The sequence below is a fragment of the Mirounga angustirostris genome, unplaced genomic scaffold (assembly GCF_029215605.1).
Source record: "Mirounga angustirostris isolate CCGP_5_RB_7025 unplaced genomic scaffold, mMirAng1.0.hap1 SCAF_2, whole genome shotgun sequence".
Classification (NCBI taxonomy): Eukaryota; Metazoa; Chordata; class Mammalia; order Carnivora; family Phocidae; genus Mirounga; species Mirounga angustirostris.
The window spans coordinates 38,937,943-38,964,175 of NW_026991710.1; the positions used below are offsets into that span (position 1 = coordinate 38,937,943).

At 37.2% G+C, this 26,233-nt stretch overlaps 1 protein-coding gene across 3 annotated transcripts in view; it reads right to left on the reverse strand.

Moving 5' to 3' along the window:
• GABRA4 (gamma-aminobutyric acid type A receptor subunit alpha4) overlaps positions 1–26,233 on the reverse strand; it is a 61,615-nt gene that overhangs the window by 10,159 nt on the left and 25,223 nt on the right. For all 3 annotated transcript variants that reach the window (XM_045879461.1, XM_045879460.1, XM_045879459.1), the window contains one exon: positions 24,843–25,102. In XM_045879461.1, coding sequence (XP_045735417.1) covers positions 24,843–25,102 — 260 coding nt within the window. The remainder of the gene's footprint in view (positions 1–24,842; positions 25,103–26,233) is intronic.

The following is a 26,233-nucleotide window of genomic DNA, read 5'->3' on the forward strand; positions in this document are numbered from 1 at the left end:
TGTGTGTGTGTGTTGTGAATTTCGGGGCATTTATTTGTTTAAATATTGGGAAAATGTCATTAATAACATAATTTATAACTTTTCTTTTCCACATTTTATATTAAGATTTTTTTTAATCCTTAAAAGTAGAGTTAATATATGTAGATATCTGGTTAAACATTGCAAAAGAAATCTTTCCAAGTTTTTAAATCCCTGACTTGGGTGGCCAAATGAATTTATTTTTCAAAGCATGCCCATCATCCTATGGAAATGATTTGCTTCAACTTCAAAATATTCAGAAAATTACATTTGAACTTAGAAAACATTTAGACACTGTTTTTTTTCTTCCTATAGACTTGATACAATTTGATCATAATGAAACTGTGCTATGATAAACACCCACCCAGAAGGATTCAGGTTCATGCCAACCAAACAGGAGGCTGATATACCGAGTAGTCTGAGTCACAATTTTATCTACATCAGCAAAGGCAACAAGAGCACTATCCAAAAAGCAATAATTTCTCAAGACCAGCTTCTCAGTAGACTTCTGCTAGAAGGAAACATTTCAAAGCTCAAGAATTATCAGTTACATCCCTTTGTAAAATCATAGCTATGCAGTGTAAGAAAGCCTTTGATGAGCCAAGAACCTTACCTAAGACAGCCTGAGTTTCTTTACAATATTAGACAATGTTTGCCTACTGAATCTAAACATTTATAATAGCTTCAATAGATTTACTTTTAGGAAAAAGAGTTCAAGTGCCAGGCTTCCTCTCCTGTTGGAAGTGAGCAGTAGAAGATCCACAATTCAGCTCATAAGCAATAAAGGACTTATTAAAGACATTGATTCACCCCATTATTAATTTGTCCAACATATATGTATTGAGTGTCCAATTTTTCAAGTTATTTTGCTGAGCATTGGGAGTATGGAAGTGAAAAAATACAGTCTTGGCAACTTCTCTCAGGAATTATAGAAAAATTATAATAAACAATAAACGCTATAAAGGAAAATTAAAGAATTAGGGAGTACATTACCTGAGAAAGCTTCTTTGAGAAAGGGAGTGAAACCTCAGGGATGAGTAAGACTTAACCAGGTAAAAGAGGAACTGTGGGGGAAAGGAAGGAAGTGCCTTATGGTAGCGGGGACAAATTCTGAAGATTTCTCTCAGTAGCTTAAGGATAGGAAGGCTGAGAAACTTCCTTGTCAGTTAAAATTTGAGATCCCTTGAGGATGTTCTAAAATCTTCCTTTTCTTTTCTTCCTCTTATATTGTTTTGAAATGGCAATTAAGGCAATGCTTTACATTCAGGGCTACTCTCACATAATTAATGTCTCATACTAGCACTTGCCAGATGGAGATCGTAAATCTCCACCAACATCTCTACAGTGTATTGAGTACTTGCTAAGGACCAAGTACTACACTAAATGTTTTTCACAAATAACCTCACATATCTCCTGCAACCACCGGGAGCTAGTATTAACATTCTCAGTTTTTCCAGTGAGGACACTAAAGCCTAGAAAAGTTAGGTACTTCTCCCAAGGTCAGACAATTAAAATGGGTCAGAAGCATGATTTGAATTCCAAACCCACACTGTTAACCACTTCAGGATGCTGCCTACAACAGCAAATGCATATGTTAATGGGACTGAAGGGAAGCAGAAAAGAATTTACCTGAAATATGTCCCCAAAACGCAAAACCAGGTGAGTGACAATGCTAAACGGTTTGGCTTTTCAGAATTAATTTTATTTATATTTATTTGGTTTCTATCATAAGCTAAACACTGTACTATGCTTTGACTCACAAAAGAATCTTTCTCTGATTAGTCCTTCCTTTCCAGTATATGTGAAAATTGTTCTAGAGTTCTTACAGGTTCCTCTTTCTCCCATTCTTCCTTATATTCTTCCTATTCCTTTGGTGCTCAGTTGTCATAATATGCTTATAGACATTACTCTGTATCTCAGCTATCCTGTACATTTTGAACTGTTTTAAAAATGAATCAATATTACCCCTCAAAATCTCTGTCTTCTTTATGATGAAATATTTTGATGATGATCTTCTGCAAGAGGGAAGGTTTGCCCCAACTTTCTTCCACAAACTTTCTCTTAAGTTAGAATATAGCACACAAAAGATGTTTAAAATTTTACCATTCGGGAATGCAAGCCGGTGCAGCCACTCTGGAAAACAGTATGGAGGTTCCTCAAAAAGTTGAAAATAGAGCTACCATACGATGCAACAATTGCACTACTGGGTATTTACCCCAAAGATACAAAAGTAGGGATCCGAAAGGGTACGTGTACCCCGATGTTTATAGCAGCAATGTCCACAATAGCCAAACTATGGAAAGAGCCAAGATGTCCATCGACAGATGAATAGATAAAGAAGATGTGGTATATATATACAATGGAATATTATGCAGCCATCAGAAAAACACGAAATCTTGCCATTTGCAACAATGTGGATGGAACTGGAGGGTATTATGATGAGCGAAATAAGTCAGTCAGAGAAAGACATGTATCATATGATCTCACTGATATGAGGAATTCTTAATCTCAGGAAACAAACTGAGCATTGCTGGAGTGGTGGGGGGTGGGAGGGATGGGGTGGCTGGGTGATAGACACTGGGGAGGGTATGTGCTATGGTGAGTGCTGTGAATTGTCTAAAACTGTTGAATCACAGATCTGTACCTCTGAAACAAACAATACATTATATGTTAAAAAAAAAAAAAAGAGGATAGTAAGAAGGGAAAAATGAAGGGGGAGGAAATCGGAGGGGGAGATGAACCATGAGAGACTATGGACACTGAGAAACAAACAGGGTTCTAGAGGCAGGGGGGTGGGGGGATGGGTTAGCCTGGTGATGGGTATTAAAGAGGGCACGTACTGCATGGAGCCCTGGGTGTTATACGCAAACAATGAATCATGGAACACTACATCAAAAACTAATGTAATTTATGGTGATTAACATAACATAATAAAATAAAAAAAATACCACTTAAGTATATGATATGGTAAAGCCGAAACATTTCTCCCCCTGGTGCATAAGACACTGCAATTTCAACTTTAACTGTAACCCAGAGAAGGTATCAACATAAGTAGTAGCTCTAGTTTCTGACTTGCGAATGATTCTTCAAACATGTAATTATCTACAAGTAATTAAAGATAATGAAGTTCAGCAATCCATGTGCCAAATTATGTATAAAGTTAATGTGTATACACATGTGTGTCTAGTAAAAAAGGACTCACTGAGCCACCGATTGTGTATGCTCTTATATTTCCGAAATCAATTCCTTTCCCTAGTTTTAATGACTGGAAGCACAGGCAATTGGTCACAAAGCCTATGTTGAATTATCCTTTTAACACAATTCATTACAACTTTATTCCATCTCGGTAAAACAGTGCATTAAGTCAGAACAAATTGATAGTGTACCATGACACCACTTGGTAGCTCTTACATTGTCAAACAGACGACCCCCCAAATTGCTGAAGCCATTTAGATTTTCTCCAGGAAATAATTTGACTTGTCCTGAAGAGTAAGTACCATGCTATCAGCTATAGTTTCCAATGGGGCATTATCAAAACCATTCAACATTTAACAAGGCTCTCATGCTGAAACAGCTGTTCATCCAAAGTGAAAATCTTAAAACTTGCTCTGAGCTTAGATAATCTTACTTGAGCTAGAAAATAAGGTATTAGACTATTTTGCATGTTCTACCACTTTATGACAAGAAAGACAATTTTGCACTTCAGTAAAGGCAGATTGCAAATTTAGCATGAATTGAACCAGTAGCTGAGTTGCAATTTATGGTAAATGGCTCATCAGCACATTAATGTATACCACCAAGATAACCACTTCAGCCAAGCAGGCCAGAAACTAGATGGCCCAAATATCTGGTAGGAAGCAAGAAAAATGTGCCCTCTAAAAACATCTATAAAATGAATCTTAAAGCCAAAAGCTACCAAATATCTATCTTCATTATCATTCTTATTGGCAGTATGTTAGAAGTTAAAAACCAAAGTCAGAACCATAGGTTCTGAAATCAGGTAGATTCAAGTTTCCATAAGGGTAAGAACCTGCTAAATACTAGTTATGTGACCTTGGGGGATGTTATTTAGCCTCCCTGTGCTTCAGATTTCTCCCGAGTAAAATGAGGATAAGAACAATAGTACTTAGAGTTACTGATGGGGTAGTATTCATAAAGCACTTAACACTCTACCTAGAACACAGTAAGCAAACAGTACTTGTTAAATATTAATATTACATTGTTATCACTTCATATTCTAAAGCATAAATGTGGCTAGTCCCTATGAAGTAAATGAGGTAAAATATTACAATATAAGCTTCCATTATTTCTATCCTCAGATATTCACTTCTTTTTTCAAAAGAACTAAATATTAAATGAATATTGTACACCTCAGAAAGTGTTGGAAATATATGGGAACTACATTCTGTGCTCTGCTCAAAATTCATCTTATTTCCTATTTCTAGATGGAGATAATCAGCTCCATTCCTTGGAGCTATGTTAAGAACGAGCTAAAACCCAACTTGCCCAGATCTGTCAATTGCAGGAAGAGATAATTAAAGGCTCCTGTCTAAAAGGTTTCCTTCTGGGCTGATGGATGTTTGAAGAGAGACATAAAAATCAGGAATCCTGTGATCTGGGTCTACTTAATTATATTAGCATTTAAAAAAATATTCACACTTTCTCAACATATAACATACTAAAATTTTTCTTATATTACGAAGAAGAAAATGAAAATATCAACTTCCTCAACTCCTCAATCTTTTGACCCCTTCCAGCTACTGTTCTTTCTATCACTGCCAGTTTAGAGAAAAACTGTCTACATTTACTATTCCTGATTCTTCACCTGTCATTTACTCTTCAACCCATTATTATTTTATATCCTGTCCTACCTTTCCCTTAAAACTCTTTGTGGATTATCTCAACAGGCATTTTTTAAAATCTGTGTCTTACCTACTAACTCAGTAGCATCTAAAACTGTTAATCACTTCTTCCTTCTTTAAATTTTTCCCATAAACTCCACAGTCTAGTCACGTTCCCCTTAGCTTTCTTAGTCTCTGATGTGGGATTCTCTTCCTCTGCCTAATTCTAAGATGCTATCTTTCCATAGGGTTCAACTCTCAGACATCTCAATCTTTGGGTAAATAAGCCTGTCCAGTGGCTTGGATTACCACCTTTATATCAATATTATAAAATCAATGCCTACTTCCCAAATTTCTCTCCAACCTGAAGACCCATATATTCAGGAGGCTATCATTCAGATACACGAGAAGCATACTAAGATTTTAATTTATTCATTTGTACGTTCACTCACTTATTCATCCAATTATTCAACACATGTTTATTGAGTGTTTATTTATATGTCAGGCACTGTTCTTGGCTCTAGTGATACAAAAGTGGAGGAAAGGCCCAAAATTCTTACCCTTATGGAAATAACATTTTTGTCTAAAGTCAAATCTATATACAAATTTATTCATATCCAATGAATCCAAGGTACTTATCCCTCCAAACACATCCCTCCTGCTGTATTCTAGATCTTAAAGACTGACACACTATCCAGCTAGCTATACAAGCCACAAAACTTCAACTATTCTTGCCCACTTCTGCCTTATTCTTTTCTGTCCAACTTCTCCAATATTTTTCCAATATGCCTAGTCTTCACAGCCTTTGTAAAGGCAATCAACATTTCTCACCTGGTTACTGCATAGGCTATTAACATTCTCAGACCTAACATGCTTATGAGTCTTCCCTCTCTCTACTCTCCACTAAAATAATATTTATGCATTGTAAATCTGATCACATTACTTCCTTGTTTATATTCTTTCAGTTGGCACTCTACTGTTTTCAAGAAAAAACTTAAATACTTACAAAGCATAACACTCTACATTATCTGGGCCCTGCCTCCCAGTCCAATCTTATCTTCCCTATTATTCTCAAACCCTCCTCGTAACGATCCCAGTTACTCTAGTGTAGCATATGCTATTGGTGCCTTGTCTATTTTTATTTGGTTTACCCAGACATTACTCCAGACAAGATGATGGCTTACTGCCTTTCTCTGACTAAAGGGTACTCTGCCTACAGGAGGTTGATCTGGGGGAGAGGGTTTGACCAAAAGCTCAAGAAAGTTAACATCCCTTGAGTAATCCTAATTAACAAGAGACAAAAGTTGGTAAATAAATATCCCACTTCTTTGTCAACCAGTGGGACAATTCTGAGGTGTGTTCCACACATACTCTGAGAGAATCTCTAGATGATTACACAGTGGTAAATCTGCTCATTAATCATACTTTACTGGATTGTCTTACTTTCCATCTTAATTTCCTCACAGCACTTCTTGGGATCACCTCAAAAAGTAAAGTGCTTGCACATAAATCCTTGCAGCAGAGTTCTGCTTTTGCGGAAACCCGATTAAAACGGAAACTTGGCCTCTAGCAGGATGTCTTCATTTAGTTCTACAAGTATCAGCTGCATTGTCTTGCTTCCAGATCTTTGTACATACCCCTCACTGCCTTCTTTCCTCCATCTTCTTAGCCTCCCTTTTATGTTTTCAAAGCTAGTACTTAGCTATTGATTCCTCTGAGAAATTCAATGTGACCATCCACCACCATCATCAGAATACCCCACCACAGAGATGTTAATCTGAACTGTTGTATCTTCACACAGCCTTCTAGGTTTTTTCCTAGCCTAGCGTGTAGCATACTGTGTGAGTGTCCCTTCCAACTGTGGATTCCTTAGGGCTGCAGGGTTCTTATGTTTTCCCTTTCCTACTAACTAGCACAGTACCAAGCACAAAGAGGTAGTCAATAAAAACAAGTCAAATGAATAATAAATAAATGATGAGCAAACGGTATTGAAATAAATCAACAACAAAATCATTCCCTCCTGTACACTCGGAACAGCAAAAATGAGTCTCACACAATGTGTCTCAGGAGATAAGTAGTTGGCAAAGCTACATAGCCAAAAGCAGTGCATTTAAATCCACTTGGAAACCAGATTACAGTCATTTATTCTATCCAGATTATACTTCCTGGGCTTCTACAGTAGTTAATGAACTGTTTAATGAGTCAGTCCTGTAATATTAACTGATAACCAGAATTAAACGTCTTTCCTCTCCCATTTCATAATCTGCTTATTTAAAAGTAGGACTGGATGATTGCTATTGGGCAGAAGAGCATCACCTTCTGGATCAACCTTCCCCTTCCCCTCACCCTCTGCGGCTACACAGGAGAAGCATGAGGCTCACAGGCACCAACCTGCCTCTACCCCAGGAGCAAAGCAATGGGAAACGTGAGTCTCTCCTTCCAGCCAGTTGAAACATGTAGCCAGTGGCTGAAATAGCTTGTTTAACAAGGACTGGATTTTTCCTCTCAATCATAGTTCTAAAGCTATCAGTTATTGAAAAGCTGATTTTCAAAGCACACACTAGAACAGCTTTTCTGTACAGCTGCAGTGCTATTTAAATCTTCCATGAATATATCCACAAACCCAAGAAAATTCTAAGCTGAAATACTGCTCTTAGAAAGGACATAGTAAAATAAGACCCTATGGGGGAAAAATCCAGGAAGTGGAATCTGGTCGTTAATTTTAATATTGAAATGATAAAATCAGGCATATGGTTTCTACTCCTCCAGGCTGGAAGAACACTTGCAATCACTATTTGGAAGGTCAGCCTAAAAGGTTCTTTTGTGAGACTCTTTGGTGGACAGTAGCAGTCTGCCTCCCACTTGTTCTTTAACACGCCTCGGAAGAGTGGATAAATGTCCCACCTTCTGCTGTGGTGAGGCTGGAAGTTGATGTAGAACAAGCAGTAAAGGCAGTGGTTTGGAGACACTAAACTGATCAATGGGAGGCAAGATCATTCTTGGAAATTACCGATCCTGTACCCAAGTTTCTGCTCCACAGTAAATGTCAAGTCCTTATCTGCCATGCCATTGTAAAAGAATTCCCAGTACCAGTCACTATTAGAAATATTTTAGAGCCATTCATTTGGAGGCTGTTGATGAAAACCAGCTGACACTATACCTAAGAAAATTCCCTGAAATCACCGACCAAAGAAAAGCCATGATGAGAATTGTTCTGTGTCCCATCAAGTATTATGCAGCCCTGTGGCTCACATCTGCTATCTCTGAACTCCCAGTATAATGGGATCTTCAGACCAGGGCCAAATGAATGCTTGCTAAATTATGGATTCACTTCAGATAAGGAAATGCCATGCTATCCTATGAATATGCCAGGATGATTATAAGACATAAGGCAAAGGGTGCACACAGCCTCAACACCTAGCACAATTCCTGGCACAAGATGACACTCGACAATGATTTGTTGAATTAACAGATAAATGAACGTGCATAAGCTGAGATTCTGATGTTTAAGAAAGTCTTACTAAACACCAGTATATTCAAAGTTCCATACAAATGTCTTGAGTCATCATGTGACCATAAAGCATGAATAGAAAGCTCAGCAGGGCCGAAGAAAATTTGGATCAAGTCCATATTCTAAAGCATTGTGGAATTAATAAATGAAAATTTAATGTCATTTTGAGTTTTTGTTATGCCATGGAAATCTGCTGGCCCCTTGGTTTTAAAATAATTTTCCAACATACTAAAATCAGAACTTTTTTCCCATGTTGTTCTTTCCTTTGTTTCCATAGGAAACAGTGACTTCCAGGCATCCGAGATGACACAACATAGATTGCCAAATTGCATGCCACCCTGCAGTTGCCAAGGAGATAATGTATGTCATCCCTACAAATAACATGTTGCTCACGCCTTCATTTCCTTTATCTAGCTTTTTAAGATATTCTTTGCCTGAACGAATTCAGATAACGTTCACTGGCAACTGATGGAAACATTCCTTTTTTAAAAATGTGTTTACCCCATTCCCCCAAGACACTTGATAGCATCACACATGCCGTCTGTGGAAGGTCTGAGCATATTTTATGCCGATTTTGGAACCAGTGATTCAGCAGTTTTTGCTGGAAAAAAAAAACATGCATCCTGAATTCTGTCTGCTTGCATTCTAAGTAAAGGTTCAATTAAATCCACACCTGGCACTAACATATTCCAGTTTGAAATGGTCTACCACAAAAGCAGCTGAACTCCGTTGAATTTACATGGGAAGGAAAAGAAGGAAAAGTTAGAGCAAGCAAAGGGGGGAAAGATGGATAGAAGGAAGGAAGAAAGGAAAGGAGGGAGGGAAGGCAGAACAGTGAGAGGAAAAGAGGAAAACATTTACTGAGCACCCACAGTATCCCAGATTAAACATCTGTAAGATAAACAGAATTAGAGAAATTAAAGATCTTGGCTAACATCATCTTACTAGCAAGACGTTGAGTCAGTATTTGAATTCGAGTATATCTGACTTTTTAAAAAGCATATGCTTTCCAGTTATCGAGTGCATAACAGATCCCCCCCAAACAGTCCCTTTCATGGCTTTGGAGGTTGACTGGGCTCAGCTAGGCAGCTCTCACTCAGTGTCCCTTGGGTGGTTTTAGTCAGAGTGGCTGGGACTGGAGCCACCTTGAAGGCATCCTCATTCCCATTTCTGGGAGTTGGTAATGGGGTTGTCAGCCGAAACACCCTCCCTGTGATCTCTCCATGTGGCCTGGGCTCCTTACAGCATGATGGCTGGGTCCCAGTAAGGGGTCTCAGGAGACTCAGCCTCAATGTCACATAGCACCACTTCTTTGGGCTCACAGCCCCCGTGCCCCAACCAGATTCAAACGTGAGGGAACAGACTCCATCACATTGAAAGAAATGCATGGCAGACGACCAGTGGGGGAGGAGGTCTTCTCACAACCATCTCGAAAAATGTTTTCTGTCACAATATATTTTTTGCAATACCCCAAATGCCTCAAGCCTGAGATCCAGGCTTCAAAGGCTCTCTTTATCTGGTTGGTAGAGTAATTGGTGAGGGAACAGTTAAAATGCTCAGTTTTAAAAGAGGAGGAAAGCAACTTTTAATGTCAGCTAGATGAATTGTGAAAAAAAAACTGAACATTGAAATTAAACTTTGGAATGAGTTTCTGATTAATTTTTTTGTGTGCTTAGCAGAATCCCTTTTTACTCATGCGTTGTCAATTTTCAAAGCATTTGGTTATCATAAAAACTAACTCTACACTAAAATTATATTGCAGCATATTCGTACATAAGTTAGCACTATATAGAATTACCAAAAAGTGCTTGTATCTAATTTAGCTTTTTTGTACTTTATCTGATTTTTAATCTAATTATCTTTTTGTACTTAGATAAATGGGAATTTCCTACATGAATTATAGGTTATACCTGCTCAACATGGGGCATGCATATGTAGAAATAGTAACACCAAATGAATGGCTGTTACAAAGGGTAACATAGTCTACGTGGAGCTATGTTCTTGTCATCTTAATCTATCATCTATCATGAATTTATCAGGAGGCTTCTGGCTGATGTCTTTATCTTCTCAGCACTCTTTAAAATTGTTCTAATAGTGAACCTACCTAGGCCTACACCATGAGATCATCCAGGTGATCCGAAACAGCCATAAACCCTCCATTGACCATCCAATTTGTATTTTAGCCATTAAATCACATTTATTTATCCTCTGGAAATCTATCAAACTATTATCATAAATAAAAAGAAAATAAGATATTAATGACATGAAGAAAGAACACCATGGAGTAAACATAATAATCAGATGGTGGAGCACATTCAAACTGGGGAAGAACATTGTGGTGAGCTAGTGAAAAAGCAACAAATTCTGTCTCATTGCTTACACTGCTGAGAGTGTATGATTGTGCTTACTGTACTGTGCTAGGAAATTGGTCTGGAATAAACATATATAATGTACATATTTAATGTAGCTATTTCTGAAATGATCAGCTCTATCATGAATTAGGCTGTACTACACAGTGCTAAATCAGGTCTCCCGAGCAGAGTACCATAATCCGAAACAACAGCAGAGTTCTTTCCTTCTTCCTAATATAAGTCTGGCATATGCTCTCATTCAGACCAACACATAAGATGAAATCTTAGGGTATCCTCAATTAGGGCTTGACAGAAAAAAAAAAAAAACTGAAGTGCTTAGATAACACACAAGGCAATGACAGCAAGTGCATGGAAGAAAGGACCTCTTATTTAGTATTTCTCTTCTTATTTTCATACTTCTGATTTCAACCCACATGTTTGAGCTCCAAATTTTACATATCTCTGTATCTTGGTTTTGTTTTGTTTTTCCACCATGAGGAAGACCATTTAATAACAAAATTCCTGAGAATAAAGCAGTAGTATTGCTCTGTCTTACATGAAAGAACAGTTGACCTGTACCTTATACCAACACTACCTCAAATGAGGAGCTGCGAGCCTTTTGACTTCGATTTTGTGTGTCTTTGAACTTAGAAACTTCGTAGTGCTATGCATACTAATACTGTGAGTAGCTAGCTGCACTTACTGGCTGCAAAATGACTGGATAGTAACCAGGAAGTTAATTGTAGCCAATAATTACCTTAAATTGCCTCATGAAATTCTGAAATCCCCTACTGATTGTAATGTTAACCTTTAACCCCATTATAAGATGCCTATTAAAGTCATATATATCTAGATTATAATTTGAAATAATTAACTTAAATCCTTTAGCAAATTTTCTTTGCTGGAAAACCGCTTTTTACATTTCCTCCATTGTTAGGGTGACTATCTAGTCTATTGGTCAAGCCAGGAAATTTTTGTCCCAAAAAATCCTAAAATGGGTAGACCACAAGGGCAACAAGCAAACAAAGTCAACCTACCCGTTATACATTAATTGAAAAAAATAATAAATAAAAGTTTCCAATTTGCTAGGAATTTGAAGAGGAAAAAAATGTATGTTTCATTCAATATATGATTTTAAGTCTTTCCATATTCTATCTCAATGACGCTTCAAAACACTTCTTTGAAGCATTTTTAGTAATGAATTTGATAAGATAAATTTGGCTATGGGGCAAAGGATATTACCCATTGCAAATGTGCAAAAATGAATGATTTCCATAATTTTGAAAGATGAGTGCATTTCATAAAAAAAAAAACACTGTGGGAAAATAAGTTTAAGAGAAAAAGAACTTAAATATTGGAAGTACTAAAGAGAGATTCATTTTTTAATTAACCAAAAGCAAACAGGAGGGGCGCCTGGGTGGCTCAGTTGGTTAAGCGACTGCCTTCGGCTCAGGTCATGATCCTGGAGTCCCGGGATCGAGTCCCGCATCGGGCTCCCTGCTCGGTGGGGAGTCTGCTTCTCCCTCTGACCCTCCCCCCTCTCATGCTCTCTGTATCTCATTCTCTCTGTCTCAAATAAATAAATAAAATCTTAAAAAAAAAAAAAAAGCAAACAGGATTCACCACATAAAATCTAATTCTGTTTTTCTGAATCGCTCAGGGATACTAATATAACTTCTGTCCGCAAGTCAAGTCCCCATTGACCATAATCTATTTCAGTCCCGAAATGTATTCTTGTTCTGTGGATAATAGGTAACCTCCTTGGTGCCATTTTTAGATCAGCCCATCGGCAAACGTCAAGCAGAAAGCATGTTAACATTTTTCAGGATCAGCTAAGCCTTTAGCAAAGTGAGTTTCTTGCTTGCAGAAGCAGGCATAGTGAGCTAAACACAGGGGAGAGTGCCTGTTGATGCGCTACGTCTGGACAAGCCTTAGCCGCTTCAAGCCAAAATAAAATAAATAAACTAACAAAACAATCCTACTGGGAGTATTAAGACGCCCATAGAGGATAGGTCCCCATCAGCCCCCAGGCACACTGAGTACAGGTCCAAGGTTTTGACATTCTCAGCTCCAACCTAAATCTTTGTCTTGAAAACAAACTACTACATTTTAAAAATGCTAACCACTATAATCACTAGGACAATTTATTTCTAATTACCTGTTTTGCTGTCAAAAAGAAACAGCTGATAAAGGAAATTATAAGTCCGATCTAGGCCTCATCTTTGCTTCAAAAGACTGTTTTTGACTTTTTAAAATCATTTTTAACCAATATAAATAGTATTTTCATATGGTTCAACCTAATAAAAACTGGCTTTTGTCAAAACAAATCACAGGTGCATTTTGGCTAGTGAAGGTCAAGTGCTCAGCCCATGCTCTTCATTCATCACTGCGGTCACATTTTTTTAGTGACAGATCTGCTCTAAGAATATAACTATCAAATTACTATAGGGTTGCCCAGCTCTTACTTGCTTTCTGTGGAAACAACTTTCAAGCTCCACAAGGCCTCCTTTTCTTACCTTCCAAGCAGGACACCCTTCTCAGTGCTTCTCCATTCAAACCAGTTCTCAGAAGGGTATCGATTATATCCTTTTTTCACACACAATCAAACAACATTTCCTTGTGTTCCAGGTGTAGCCTGAACAGCACAGTTGAGCATGACCGTCACTTCCAGCTAGTAGCCTGTCTACATCAGGAGCCAGAGTAACCCAAACAACACTGAGTCAAAGGCACAGCCAACGAAAGGGCAGGGATAATAGTTGCTTCATATGAGATACTTCCAAAGAAACCAGGTGGTTTGGGGTCAAGAAAGGAGTCATGCAGATTTCCTTCAGTAATCCCCAAAGTCAGTGTGGGCCTTACAAAGTAAAAAAGCAACGCCGGAATGGCCATATGGGAGTTTTCTCTATTTTTGTTGTCATCCAGGACTCCTCCTTCCTGTCACTATTATTATTATTATTACAGAGACCACATTGCATTCATTCATTCTCTGATCCATTGACTCAGTCAACATTGAATTGGCATTTACTGGGTGCCAGGCTCTGTGCTAAATATTGGTCCTAAAGTTCATATTCTTAAAGACTTAAAAAAAAAAAATCCACCCAGATGTTCACAAGTGTTCATAGTTGGTTAAGCTAGAAACAATAGTATGCCCATTTTGTATGTGAATAGTTGGCTTTCCATTCCTTGGATACAGAGTCCATACCCTCTTTTGCCACATTCTCTTTGAAAATATCAACCCTCAAGTGCCGAAGACGCAGCTGAAGAGAAAGTACAGATGTACTAAGTGATGGGGATTCTTCTTCCGTCATATAGCCGCCTTTCATTTTAATAGCATAATTTTGCACTTTCAAGGGCCCCCCTAATGTCTCCATTAAACTGATTTGGCTTAAACTTTTTCAGGAGGTAAAGAGAGAAAGTGCTCACAGAAAAACTAAACCACACCCTCATCCTCACACCCCCATTCCTTTCTTTGAAACCCCTAAAGACAGCTTTTTCTCTGACTATGGAGCCCACAACTGTTTTCAGTTAGTCAAGCAAAAAGCAAGTAAAAATAATCCTTAACCAAGTTTGTTTTAGCCAAATTTCCCCCAAAAGAGAGAGAGAGAGCTTGAGAGAGAAGCCAAAATCACTGGACTGCGTGGTTGGGAGTCATGAGACTGGAGAGAATAAGTAAATTCCCACGCTAGTCATCACTATGACCATGTTGGAGTTCTAAAAATTGAAGTCGAAGTACAAGAGAGAGAAACTGAGAGAGAAAGAATAGCACCTTGCAGAATAACTAAGTAAGAGGGATATGAAAATTCAGGAGGCTTTGTGAGAGAATAAGATGTGTTATTTAGGCAACAAAGCTAGACAGGGTAAGCATCTTGTGAAATCTGAAATTCTAGAACAGAAAACCATATCATGCCATACAATCTGAGTAGAAACTGCCCTCTCCTTAAATTAACCAAAATACATAATAATCTTCTACCAGAGATTTTTTATGCATAATATCCTCTAATTCATTTAAGTGAAATGAAATAAGTAATACGCAAACTGATAATTCTTGAAACTTCTAAAACATCTGAGGCTGAGTGAAAAGCTAGAGATTTAGCTATGTATATTATGTTGTGAGAAATTAGTCCCTCAAAATAGCAAAAGGGAAATTGGCAGCTTAGCCAAATAAACCAGAAGGAATGAATAATCTTACATAGTAGCTTAGGGAAGAGAATTTGCTGGAAAATGTAGCTAAACATTGAGGGAATTTGTTTCAAGCAGCTGTAATTTTTGAAGCTGATTTTTTTTCCCACTCTTAAAAGAAGGCCTGGTTCACTCATATTACTAACATAGATGGAAAAAGATCACCGAATTAATAAAAATTGGAAACACCATTTAAAAAAAAACGTTTAATAAAATTTCACTGATGGAACTATGTGGTTCCTTCATACATTGCTATCCCTGGCAACTGAGCCTATATCTCAGTTGTATGAGGACTGAAATCAATCAGTAATTATTTCTTGAGCACTTGCTAGGTTCTTAGCAAATTTGGGCCAGAAGTGCTGGCGAAATAATGGAGTAAATGGAGAAGTAATAAAAATTCCAGTAATATGGTAATAGTTTATTAGTCGTATAGCAATGCTAGAATGATCCTTAGGCTGGTCCATGAATATCACAAACCAAACTAACGGTATTTACAGTAATGAGCTAGCTCATTTCCTTGCCATTCTCCTGCATCTGCTGCCCATCGGTAAAATACACGTCACTGCCAGGCTGAGTACTCCCACCGTGCCCTCTCAAAGATCAGGATGTTTCTTCACAACATTCCTTGATCCCTACAGAATATTTGCTCCTCTTGATAATTTACGTCCTTATACTCTGCCACCTGACATAGTACAAAATTCATTTAGGGCAAAAACTATATCTTGAACTTGTTTACAATTTTCCCTACAAGCTTTAAAACAATTCCTCTGAGCATATGTTTTAAGTAAATATTGTTAATTAAATATATCAACACATATAAGATAGGTTACTTCAAATAAAAAATAATAGTAATACTTTTGAATGTTTTTTTAAATGTTTAAAATGCCAAATATTGGGAAAACGGTGGACTGCTCTAAAATTTGTTGAAATGACTGTGCTAAATCAATTTATAATTTTTAGCCTTGACAAAATACCCATGTGTTTTATGCAAAGCTGGAGATTTGGAGTGTGACTAATTTTCTATGATTTTTGGCTTCTATGTAAACGAAACTACTAGCTAATGGACAGGGCTTATTTATAAACAGGATAGAGTTCCAAAGTATGGCTTACACTTCCAACAATGCGAACATTAATACAGCCTTCAGGAAACCTGGAATTGGGATGGGGAATGAGTATGTGGTGGTAAGGCACAGCTGAGGGTCAGCAGTAGTGCAAGCAGGTTCTAACTGTGGGGCAACAATTCCTAGGGGTTGTAAACCTAAACTTTGCAGCCAGATTACCTGGATTTAAATCTTGGCTTGGTTACTTAGCAGCTGCATGATTTTGGATAAATCACTTATGCCTCTCTATGCTTCAATTTCCTCATCTGTCAGCTAGAATGAAGATAGGACAGGACTGCTGTGACAATTATATGTGTTAATATATGTAAAATGCTTAAAATACTCTCTGGTACTTGGTATAACACAGTATCAGTTGATTGTTATTGGAACAGTATGATCTTTACTATAGAGGTGAGCATAAAATTCCCTGAATATTTATTTTGATCTGATTCAATGAACCCAAAAAGAACCATCCTCCTTCTAATCAGTTTTACTAAAGTAAGCACATGTTAAAGAATATAAAGCAAGCTGGCATTATTTATAGAGAGTAAATGAGTTTGTAGGAATGTCAATTTTTCAATTAGAAGGAAATTTAGGGGCACCTGGGTGGTTCAGTCGTTAAGCATCTGCCTTCGGCTCAGGTCATGATCTCAGGGTCCTGGGATCGAGCCCCGCATCGGGCTCCCTGCTCAGTGAGGAGTCTGTTTCTCCCTCTCCCTCTGCCCCTCCCCCTGCTCATTCTTTTTCTCTCTCTTTCTCAAATAAATAAATAAAATATTTTTAAAAAATTAGAAGGAAATCTAGATATAATCTTGCCTAACTTCATCATCTAACAGAGGAGTGCAAACCCAAATATTGGGTTGTGTGATTAAAGCTACACTGGAGAACTGAGAGTAGAGACACAATTCCTTTATGCCTCCTTGTTTTCTCTAGTGAACTGCAGCACCATGCACCTGAAAGTCTCCAAAACATTATTTTCCTCAACCATAAAATTATGTGTATAACAACACAACAATTCATCCTGGGACTCATTGTAGAAATTAGAGATATCCCATATAAAGCAACTAGCACTATATATTATATACATACACACACACATATATGGTAAATACACACACACACACATCTATATGGTACATAGTAGACAGTAAAAACAATGATAATGATGGTAATGACATGCGATGTCCCCAAATTCCATGTACTACATAAATACATTTCACAGCTTCTCCCTTTGCCATGATATTTATAAATATAGACCACAAGAAAATAAAAGAATGGATTTACTATTAATCTATATCTATACCACACACACACACACACCCCCTACCCTTATAAACCAAGGTTTATAAGATGCCTTACTTTTTCCTTGAACACTGGCTAATATATCTAGCCTTCCTAATACAGCATCAAAATTATGGCATTTCCCATTCTGGAGGAAGAAATAGACTACATATTTCATTATGATGCTAATGTTGGCATTTTTCTTCCCATGCAATATTATTACCAATAATCATCCAATATGCACAATATGGTTTTGATAAACTATTAAAACTGATTGCTTCTCCTCCTTTTGTCATTTTGAGTGATGTCCCTTAACTTGTCATTTTTTGCATTTCAAAAAAATAATGTGACGTCTCAGTGTAATTCTCTGTCATATAACTTATCACTACCCTCTCTGCTTCTCCACAGCATTCTGCACATTAATCATTATTTAATTATTTGAAATTAATCATTGAATGTTGGTCCTCCCTACTATCCTCATATCTATGAAGGGAGTTAGCACAGTATTTCTAGCATACTGACACTTAATAGGTATTTCATAATATTCATAAATATAATAGGTTCCCAATATGTAATTGAATATAGAGATTGGTATTTCAGCAGACAGGTCTGAGGTAGCAGTGAAGATTAGAGAGTAATTTCCCACTACTAAAAGTATGCTTGCATTAATCTAAAACCAGGACTCAAGACACACTTCTATATACTAAGTATACTACTAACTCACAAGACTACTAACCTCTCTCCTTTACTAGACAATGCTCCTTAGTTTTGTCTTTGAGTCCTCAGTGCCCTGCATGGTGACAGGTGCATAGCAGTTGCTTGGTAAACACTTGTTAAATGACTAGATTTGCTCTCAAGGATTAGCAACATGACAATTTCTCATGAATCTACAGAAGACAGGTAACAAAACTTAAAGGTAAAAAATGTGGCTGAAAATGAAACATAATTCTGTTATTCTTGACATAAATCATACCGTTTAGTAATTGTGCAATTAAGCAATTACTCATTGCCTAAAGAGCATTACTAACTAAAGAACATTCTGTACTGAAACAAGGTATGGGCTTGGGGAGGTACAATTTATGTAAAATTTAAAGAATGTCATTAAACTACTGTCACAAACACATGTAAATGTCAAGTGAACTGACAGCACTTCTTCATGTCCTTTTTCAAACTGCCAAGGAAAGAGATTTTTAAACTAAGAAATGAAAGAAATATGGACAAATGGAAAAACGAAAGTTTTCTGTGTGTTAGCTTAAACTATTTAAAGAACAGCATTTCTAAGAGGAGTTTTGAGAATGATTAAAATGAAAATCTGAAACTGACCTAGTTTGTACACCCTGTTGCAAAGGAATGAAGCTTGTGTATTACCAACTGCTAGGAAATCATTGTATTTAACACTGATGTTGCTAATAGTCATTGACATCTGTGTAAGTGATATGATTAAAATGACCAAAGGAGAACAAATGAGGCTTTCCTCCTAATGCACAGTTGCATTTGTGATTTACTGAGATTTTTGTTTTGTTTTATCTTTTTCAAAGCATCCCTCTCAGTTCTTCATTGCTGCCCACTAGCTGAGTTCAACTGTTAACAGTGTGTCTCAGAATGCTAAGACTGAATATTCGCTGTTCTAGATGCTCCCAGCGACTCAGCTCTAGCTCACTACGTAACATCTGTTTGATGTTCACATTTACTTTGGTGAGAAAGAATTTTACATAAAATACAATTGTTTTTGGACACGGTTGATATTTATGTAATTTCAGAGGCACCACATTTCCCGTTGTCCAATTCCTAGAGTTGACTCATTATAATCCATCAATAAACTGTAACTATTAAACACCATTCAATGTGCTGTGTGAGGAAACAGAATGAAACCATAATCACTTTTATTAAGGAGCTCGCCACCTAAGCTAGGTAAATATAGCAGTAATATATGAAACAATTTACTTATGCAAAATACTTCAGGATATTATAAATGATAAATTTTGTGATACATAGTTTAAATGTTGAAGATGCTTCAAGAAATAAAGGATAATAATAATCACACAATTATTTACTGGGCATTACACTTGTACTATGTACTTGACACATACGATGTTATTTAACCCTCAAGATAAGCCTTTCCAGTAGGTTCCATTAGCACCCCCATTTTGTATATGTGAATCCCTGAGACCATGTCCTGGAGATCCTTAAACCCACTCAGAATGAGTCACACATGGGAAATAAGGCTTGAGTTTGACTTTGAAGAATGGATAGTAAAAAAGGAGATTCTCATGAGTGCACTTAAATTATTGAATCCAAGAGGCACCTTGAATTGTTTATATATTTATATATCATCTTTTTCTTAAGACTCCAAGTAGAGCAAATAGCTCTTTAATTTTACAAATATCCTTGTAAGAATCTACAAACATTTTAAAATTGAGAAGTCCAGGAAGAATAGTTACAATGAAAAGGAAACAAAGAAATTAGGTAGATGGGAAAGGAAAGGTATGCAGTGGAGAAGTATGCATTTGCAGCTTGAAAAAAGAAAATCATCACTATTGTGGGAAGGGAGAAAATGTCCTGCTATGGAAACTGCCACTATCTAAACTTGAACTAATTAGCTTCTTTTTTTTTTTTTTACTAATTAGCTTCTTAATTAAAGGTGGTTCACTGCTCTTCTCTGTTCTAGAGAATGATGCCACTACCATCTCACCCTCCATTTCCATCACTCAACATTTTTAATCCATCATTAAGGCTTGAATGTCTGCAAAAGTTCTTGTTAACTGACATGTTAAGAGTGTTCAGAATATTTTGCTATTGTCATTTATTTATAGAAATATGAACAAGACTGTTGGGCTGATCATTTTATGCATGTATATAATATACACGTTCTACTCTCTATTCTTTATAGGTATATCATAAATTAAATACTATAAAACAGAGTTCTAATAAAAGAGAACAAGTTCTGCATTCAGATACAGCTGAATTAATTTAAATATTGGGTTTACCATTTCTTGAGTACATCGCTTAACAACTGCCAACCTCAGTTTCTTCATTTGTGAAATAGTTATCATGACCTTGAAATTAAGTAACGCATGGAAAGCATATCACATAGTACCTGACACAATTTAAGAGACCAATTAACTTTAGTCATTATATCACTGGATTTTTTTCACAAGATACAACATACACTCATAAATGCATACTTTCTAACTGAACAAGGACTGTAAGATATATTTTCAAATGATTTTTTAAAATATGATTTTAAGAAATATTGCTTTTTTTAATAGTTAGTTATTTTCTAAACCAGCCTATTAATCCAAATCACCTGCATCAGTGAGAGAATAGATACTCTCAAAAGTAGTAAGTATATGGAAGGGTACAGCCCCAACAATGAAGCTTAACTCAAGTGTTGGAAGGATAGAATCAAAGGCAGAATTAAGGTAATGCTGAGTAGAGAAGCAGAACAGCTGCTTTGCCTCTTGAGATGCCCAAAGACATATTCAAGCTGCCCACAGCTGCCCTTAGATTCTGCCAATCCGCCTTTTCTCCTCACTTCATGAATATTCCATAAACCATAAACATTCCAATTCCCAAAGAATACAAATGGTCACCATAAACCTTTGCCAGGCCATTAACAGTCCACAGGTCACATATGGTGACAATGAATCAAACCACTAGGTACCTTACCCAAAGGACTTTTGAATTACCAAATGTCATGTAGACTCTCAGGGCAATTCCAAATAAGGAGTTTAAGCACATTTTAAACAAAGGCAGCACCATTCAAATAAGTAAACAGCCATACAAGCTGGAATACATATTTGAATAAGCAAATTTCAGCTGTCTGATTAGAATCTCTACTGAAACTCCAAACCTTATATATTCTTAGAATATTTCCTTCCAATAATATGTTTTAAAATTTTGCTCTTAACACAATCTTTCCCCTTCTAAATTTCCTTCTCCCTATCTCTTTCTCTCTCTCTCTGTCCCTCCCCCCAAATCCTCCCTCCCTCTCTCAATTTTAATGTGTTCTCAACCTTCAAAGTTGAACTTGATACTGAAGCCATTCACTGACAACTGACACTCCAAAGCCAGCTATGCTCTGGTGGGAATCTGGAGTTAGGAGGATGGGTGAGCTAACCTATTAATCACTGTCTTTAGAACACACATAGTCTTCAAGTAAACTGCTGTGGAGATCTGAGTTATTATACATACATAGTCAAACATTGTAGAGGACATGAAGCCTCTGATGTATATTTTGACTAGATTTCTTTCCCACCCTTAAATACTATGAATCTATGCCCTCATAAACAAATTAATTTTCTTGACATTGGGTTATGTCATTTGCACACAGGTTGTGCCCCATCCTGCCAAGAGGAGTTACTGAATCAGAGTGGACTTAGCCCATTGCATTTGTTCAATTGAGATTTACTGGCAATGGCAACAGTTCCATCCAAGAGATACGTTTAAAGGAGCGAACAGAAGATTATCGGTCCTCTTCCCACCTTTGGACATTAGCTTTATTCTGATTAAGTGGTACTTTTAAGTATTTATAATATTCCATTACAGCACTAGTGCAAGTTCACTTTGCAAAAAAAATGAAAAGAGAACTATAACAACTCACTATAAATAGAAAAAATATGTATATAATATGTCTCCAAATCCAGAATCTCTGGACTTCAGCAATCCTGGGGTTGGGAGAAGTTAATAGCTACATGGGAGAGTCGTTATGTTTTTATACTTTTCAATGTTATTAGAAAATCATTAGTAGAAATATGTTGTCTTAAAACTTAAAAGTTAATCACTAGTGAAATAAAGATATGACATATAGCTTCTAAAGTCCATGAGAAAATAAAGAATAAGGAATTTAGTAGTAAAAATATATTACAAAAGTTAATATTAAGAAAGAATACAAAAAACATTAAAATCAGACCAAAGAGAATTCAAAGGAAAAGGTATTACATGGGACAAAAAAAAAGGTTATTTTATGATTAAATACATAGACTAATATGAAAACAGAGCAGTTATGAATCTTTAGGTGTTGCATATCGGAGTATCAAAGTGTATAAAACAAAAAAAGTCAAAATATGAAAAAAATTTAACACAAATCTCCTATCAGTGGGAGAACTCTCTGTGTCTTTCTTGGTGTTTGAAAGATCAAGAAGACAAGAGGTGATTTATTAGATGGATGAAATAATAATGTTTTAAGTAAAATTGATTTAATAGCTACAAATCAACTTCTTTCAAACTGCCATCAAACGTTTATAAGCTTTTAACATAATTCACAGCACAATGAAAGTGTGAATAATATTTACATTTGTGCAGGTAACATTTCTGAATACAATGTGATACAACTAGAAATACAGTGGAGTTAGATAAACAAGTCAAATCCACTTTCGAAATTTTAATATTATCTTCCAAATAATTCTTAGCTTATAGAGAAAATCAGCCATGTAATTGTTGAATATTTAGCAAATAATTATGATAATATGTATCAAAAGTTATGAACTATGGCCAAAGCTGTATGTAATACAGCTCATTGCAATAAAGGAATCTTCATTATTAAATAAGAAACAGTGAAAACAAATTAGAGGAACTAAACTCAAGAAACTAGAAAAAGAGTAACGTAATTAACCTGCAGAAAGAAATAAAATAAATCACACATCAGTAATTAGAAAACAGAAGCAGTAAAATAAATAAATAAATACCCAAGACTTAATTTTTTTTTTTTTTTTTGGAAAGGAGCAGTAAGTAGAATGTTTCTACCAAGTTCTCAACACAACAGAGCAAAGCAATTAAAACGACAATCAAAGGCAGAGGGGGCATAAGTTTATCCATAAGGAACGGGAAAGGAATAAAACTGCCGATAATCATTTTTTTTCCCACTGAAAAGAGTGTACAAAATCCTTTCTAATGATTTTGAAAATCTTGTGAAATGGGTTCTTCTAGAAGAAAATGTAAACTATCAAAATTGACTTAATGGGAAGGGCAGTAATACCCCTACCTGCTCACATGCTCTTCTTGGAGAACCAGTGCCCAGAGCTCTGCAAGAGTTGTAGACTGTTGAACCCTGACCAGTTAATTCCCGCGGGCGTGAGCATCTAACCTAATCTGTTCTGCTGCCATCTTCCTGCGGAGGAGGATGTCCCACACCACCTGCCTCTCACAACCCCCAGCACGTCGGTCCTTCCTCTTAGGGGCTTCAGCTCTACCACCACTACCAGCCCTACCACTGTCACCATCTAACACGCCACGTGTTTCATTAGTTACGTTCTTTAAATCATCTGTCTCCCTTTCCTCATCCTACACGCTTAAATGTAAGCCCCACAGAGCAGGATATTTGCTGCAGGGCAGGGCCGGGGATGGGGGTATGTACACTGTGGATTCCCAGCCCATAAACAGAGTCTCTTGCATGGTTGGCATTGGATGTGTATTTGTTGAATGAGTTTAAAAAAAAAAATAAAGGAATGAGTGAATGGTTTGACAAATAAGGGCATGAGTTATTATCTACAGACAATAAAGTTGATCATTTATATATACTTTGATTTGGGCAAAAGAGTGTTAGACCACAACTTGTGGCAACTACAAGGCTCTGGATTAGGGACCACAGACACTTGTCTGCTGATTCAAGAGGAAGCTGAGTAGAGTGAGATTAAGAAAGAAAGAGATAGTGGAGGAGGAGGGGGAGATGGAGGCGGGAGAGGAGGAGGAGTAGCTGTCCGTTTGCTTACCTGTTTTCACATGAAGATCTTGCTATTTTTGTACAACTGGAGTCCATGAGGAAAACGTTACTTTAGAACTTTTTTTCTTTAATCACAGAATCACTGATGTGCCCAACGTAAATTACAGTAGTCTTAGATTTTTACATCCTTTTAGGTCTGTCCCTTTAGGACAATAATGCTTCATCTTTGGTGTACGTCAGCTACAACTATGGGTCTTCTTGTTTATTGGTTTCATTTCCTTGTTTAATACAAGGGCCCCACCAGGCCCCATGGGATAGTTCTAATGTGGGATCACGTCAAGAACCACTGCTTTACTTTGTTCAATGAACTCCACTAAAATGACTGATCAACCCACTCAAACTTATCCACAAGTTCCTCTTAATAGTAGACATCAGATTTTTCCCCAGTCAAAAACTCTTAATTCTGGGGCGCCTGGGTGGCTCAGTTGGTTAAGCGACTGCCTTCGGCTCAGGTCATGATCCCGGAGTCCCTGGATCGAGTCCCGCATCGGGCTCCCTGCTCAGCGGGGAGCCTGCCCTCCCCCCTCTCATGCTCTCTCTATCTCATTCTCTCTCTCAAATAAATAAATAAAATCTTTTAAAAAAAAAAACCTCTTAATTCTGACAGGAGGTTTCAAACAACTAGTTCCACATAAATCTAGCTCATCTGGACCCATTTGATTTTTAGGTCATTAATCATAGTTTTAAAGTTTACATTTACAAGTGTCCTTTTCTATTTTTCTGGATTTTAAATGACTTACAAATTATTATTGGGATTTTCGAATTCTCAGTGTTTCCCCTGGCAATGCAAATCTGACCAAAAAGCTGAAATCTTCAACTGAAGGAGATTAAGTCAGATACCTGCAGAGGTGCTTCGGGAGGCTTTTCTCTCTGCACGGGAGCCACTGGTATTTCCTGGAGGGCTTTTGAGGACTTCCTTTTGGCTTTTTCCATTTGAATATTGGTAAAATAATTGACAGCAGCAAACTCAATAAGGGCGGAAAATACGAAAGCAAAGCAGACGGCTATGAACCAATCCATGGCAGTAGCGTAGGACACCTTGGGCAAAGAATGCCGTGCGCTGATGCTCAGTGTGGTCATGGTGAGGACTGTGGTTATTCCTTCAGAAGCAAAAGAGCAAAGAGACAAAATGCTTTACCATTACTTCTATGCAAACAAACCAACAAACCTCGGGACTTGGAGGGGGAGGGGTAACAAAGTTCACAATATCTCAAACCATCTTTGATGGAAGAGTCAAACCCTAGGGGTTCAGTGAAATTATCACAGGTTTTCAAGTAAGAGACAGATATCATTAAAATCCTTCTAATCGTTGGCTCAGTGTGACTTGGACCAAGTGAGGAAAACTCATTGGGCTTCATTTGATACTTACCTATTGGGTTTGCTATAAAGATTACAAGTATATGCAGCACCTATCATATATTGGACTGGTGTTAGTATCTGAGCCAACATACCTGAGAAAGTCAACACATACACCTAACAGGAAGTGTGACTCATGAAGCACTGATTCTCAACCAGGAGTGAGAGGTTGATAGCACCGTCATTTGGATCATCAGAATTTCTGGGATAGGCATGGCCCATTGCTATGGAGAATCGTGACCAGAAAAATCATGAATCATAGATACTTATAACTGAATATAACCTATTGAATTAAGATAATAATAAAATAATAATCTAGTTGTGAAAGAGCTTCATTTATAAAAAGCAATAGAGGTATATTTCTGGAAAAAATAGATTTCTAGAATAATTTGGTTTTAAAAATACTGGACATCTACCGTGCATCAGTTTGTGGTAGGCAGGAAAATCTTTGCAACAAGAATAGAGGTACTTCTCTTTCATCAATAGGTTTCTGAAGAATATCATCTCTGGGGAAGCCTTCTCTTCCACCTGAAAAAAAGGTTAGCCCCCATTCTCAGTGGAAAAATTCCACTTGCCACTGGAGCTATAGAGAACTGTTATTTAAGGATGCTAATAGTTGTCTCTTTGTGTATCTTTGTCTATCTGCATATATAATCTATGTTATCTAGTTAAGCTTTGGAGATTTCTGTGAGAATTTACTATATCCATTTAAACTCATTCTAGGGGCACCTGGTAGCTCAGTTGGTTAAGTCTCTGCCCTCAGCTCAGGTCTTGACCCCGGGGTCCTGGGATGGAGCTCTGCATTGGGCTCCCTGCTCAGTGGGGAGTCTGCCTCTCCCTCTCCCTCTGCCGTTCCCCCTGCTTGTGCGTGCTCT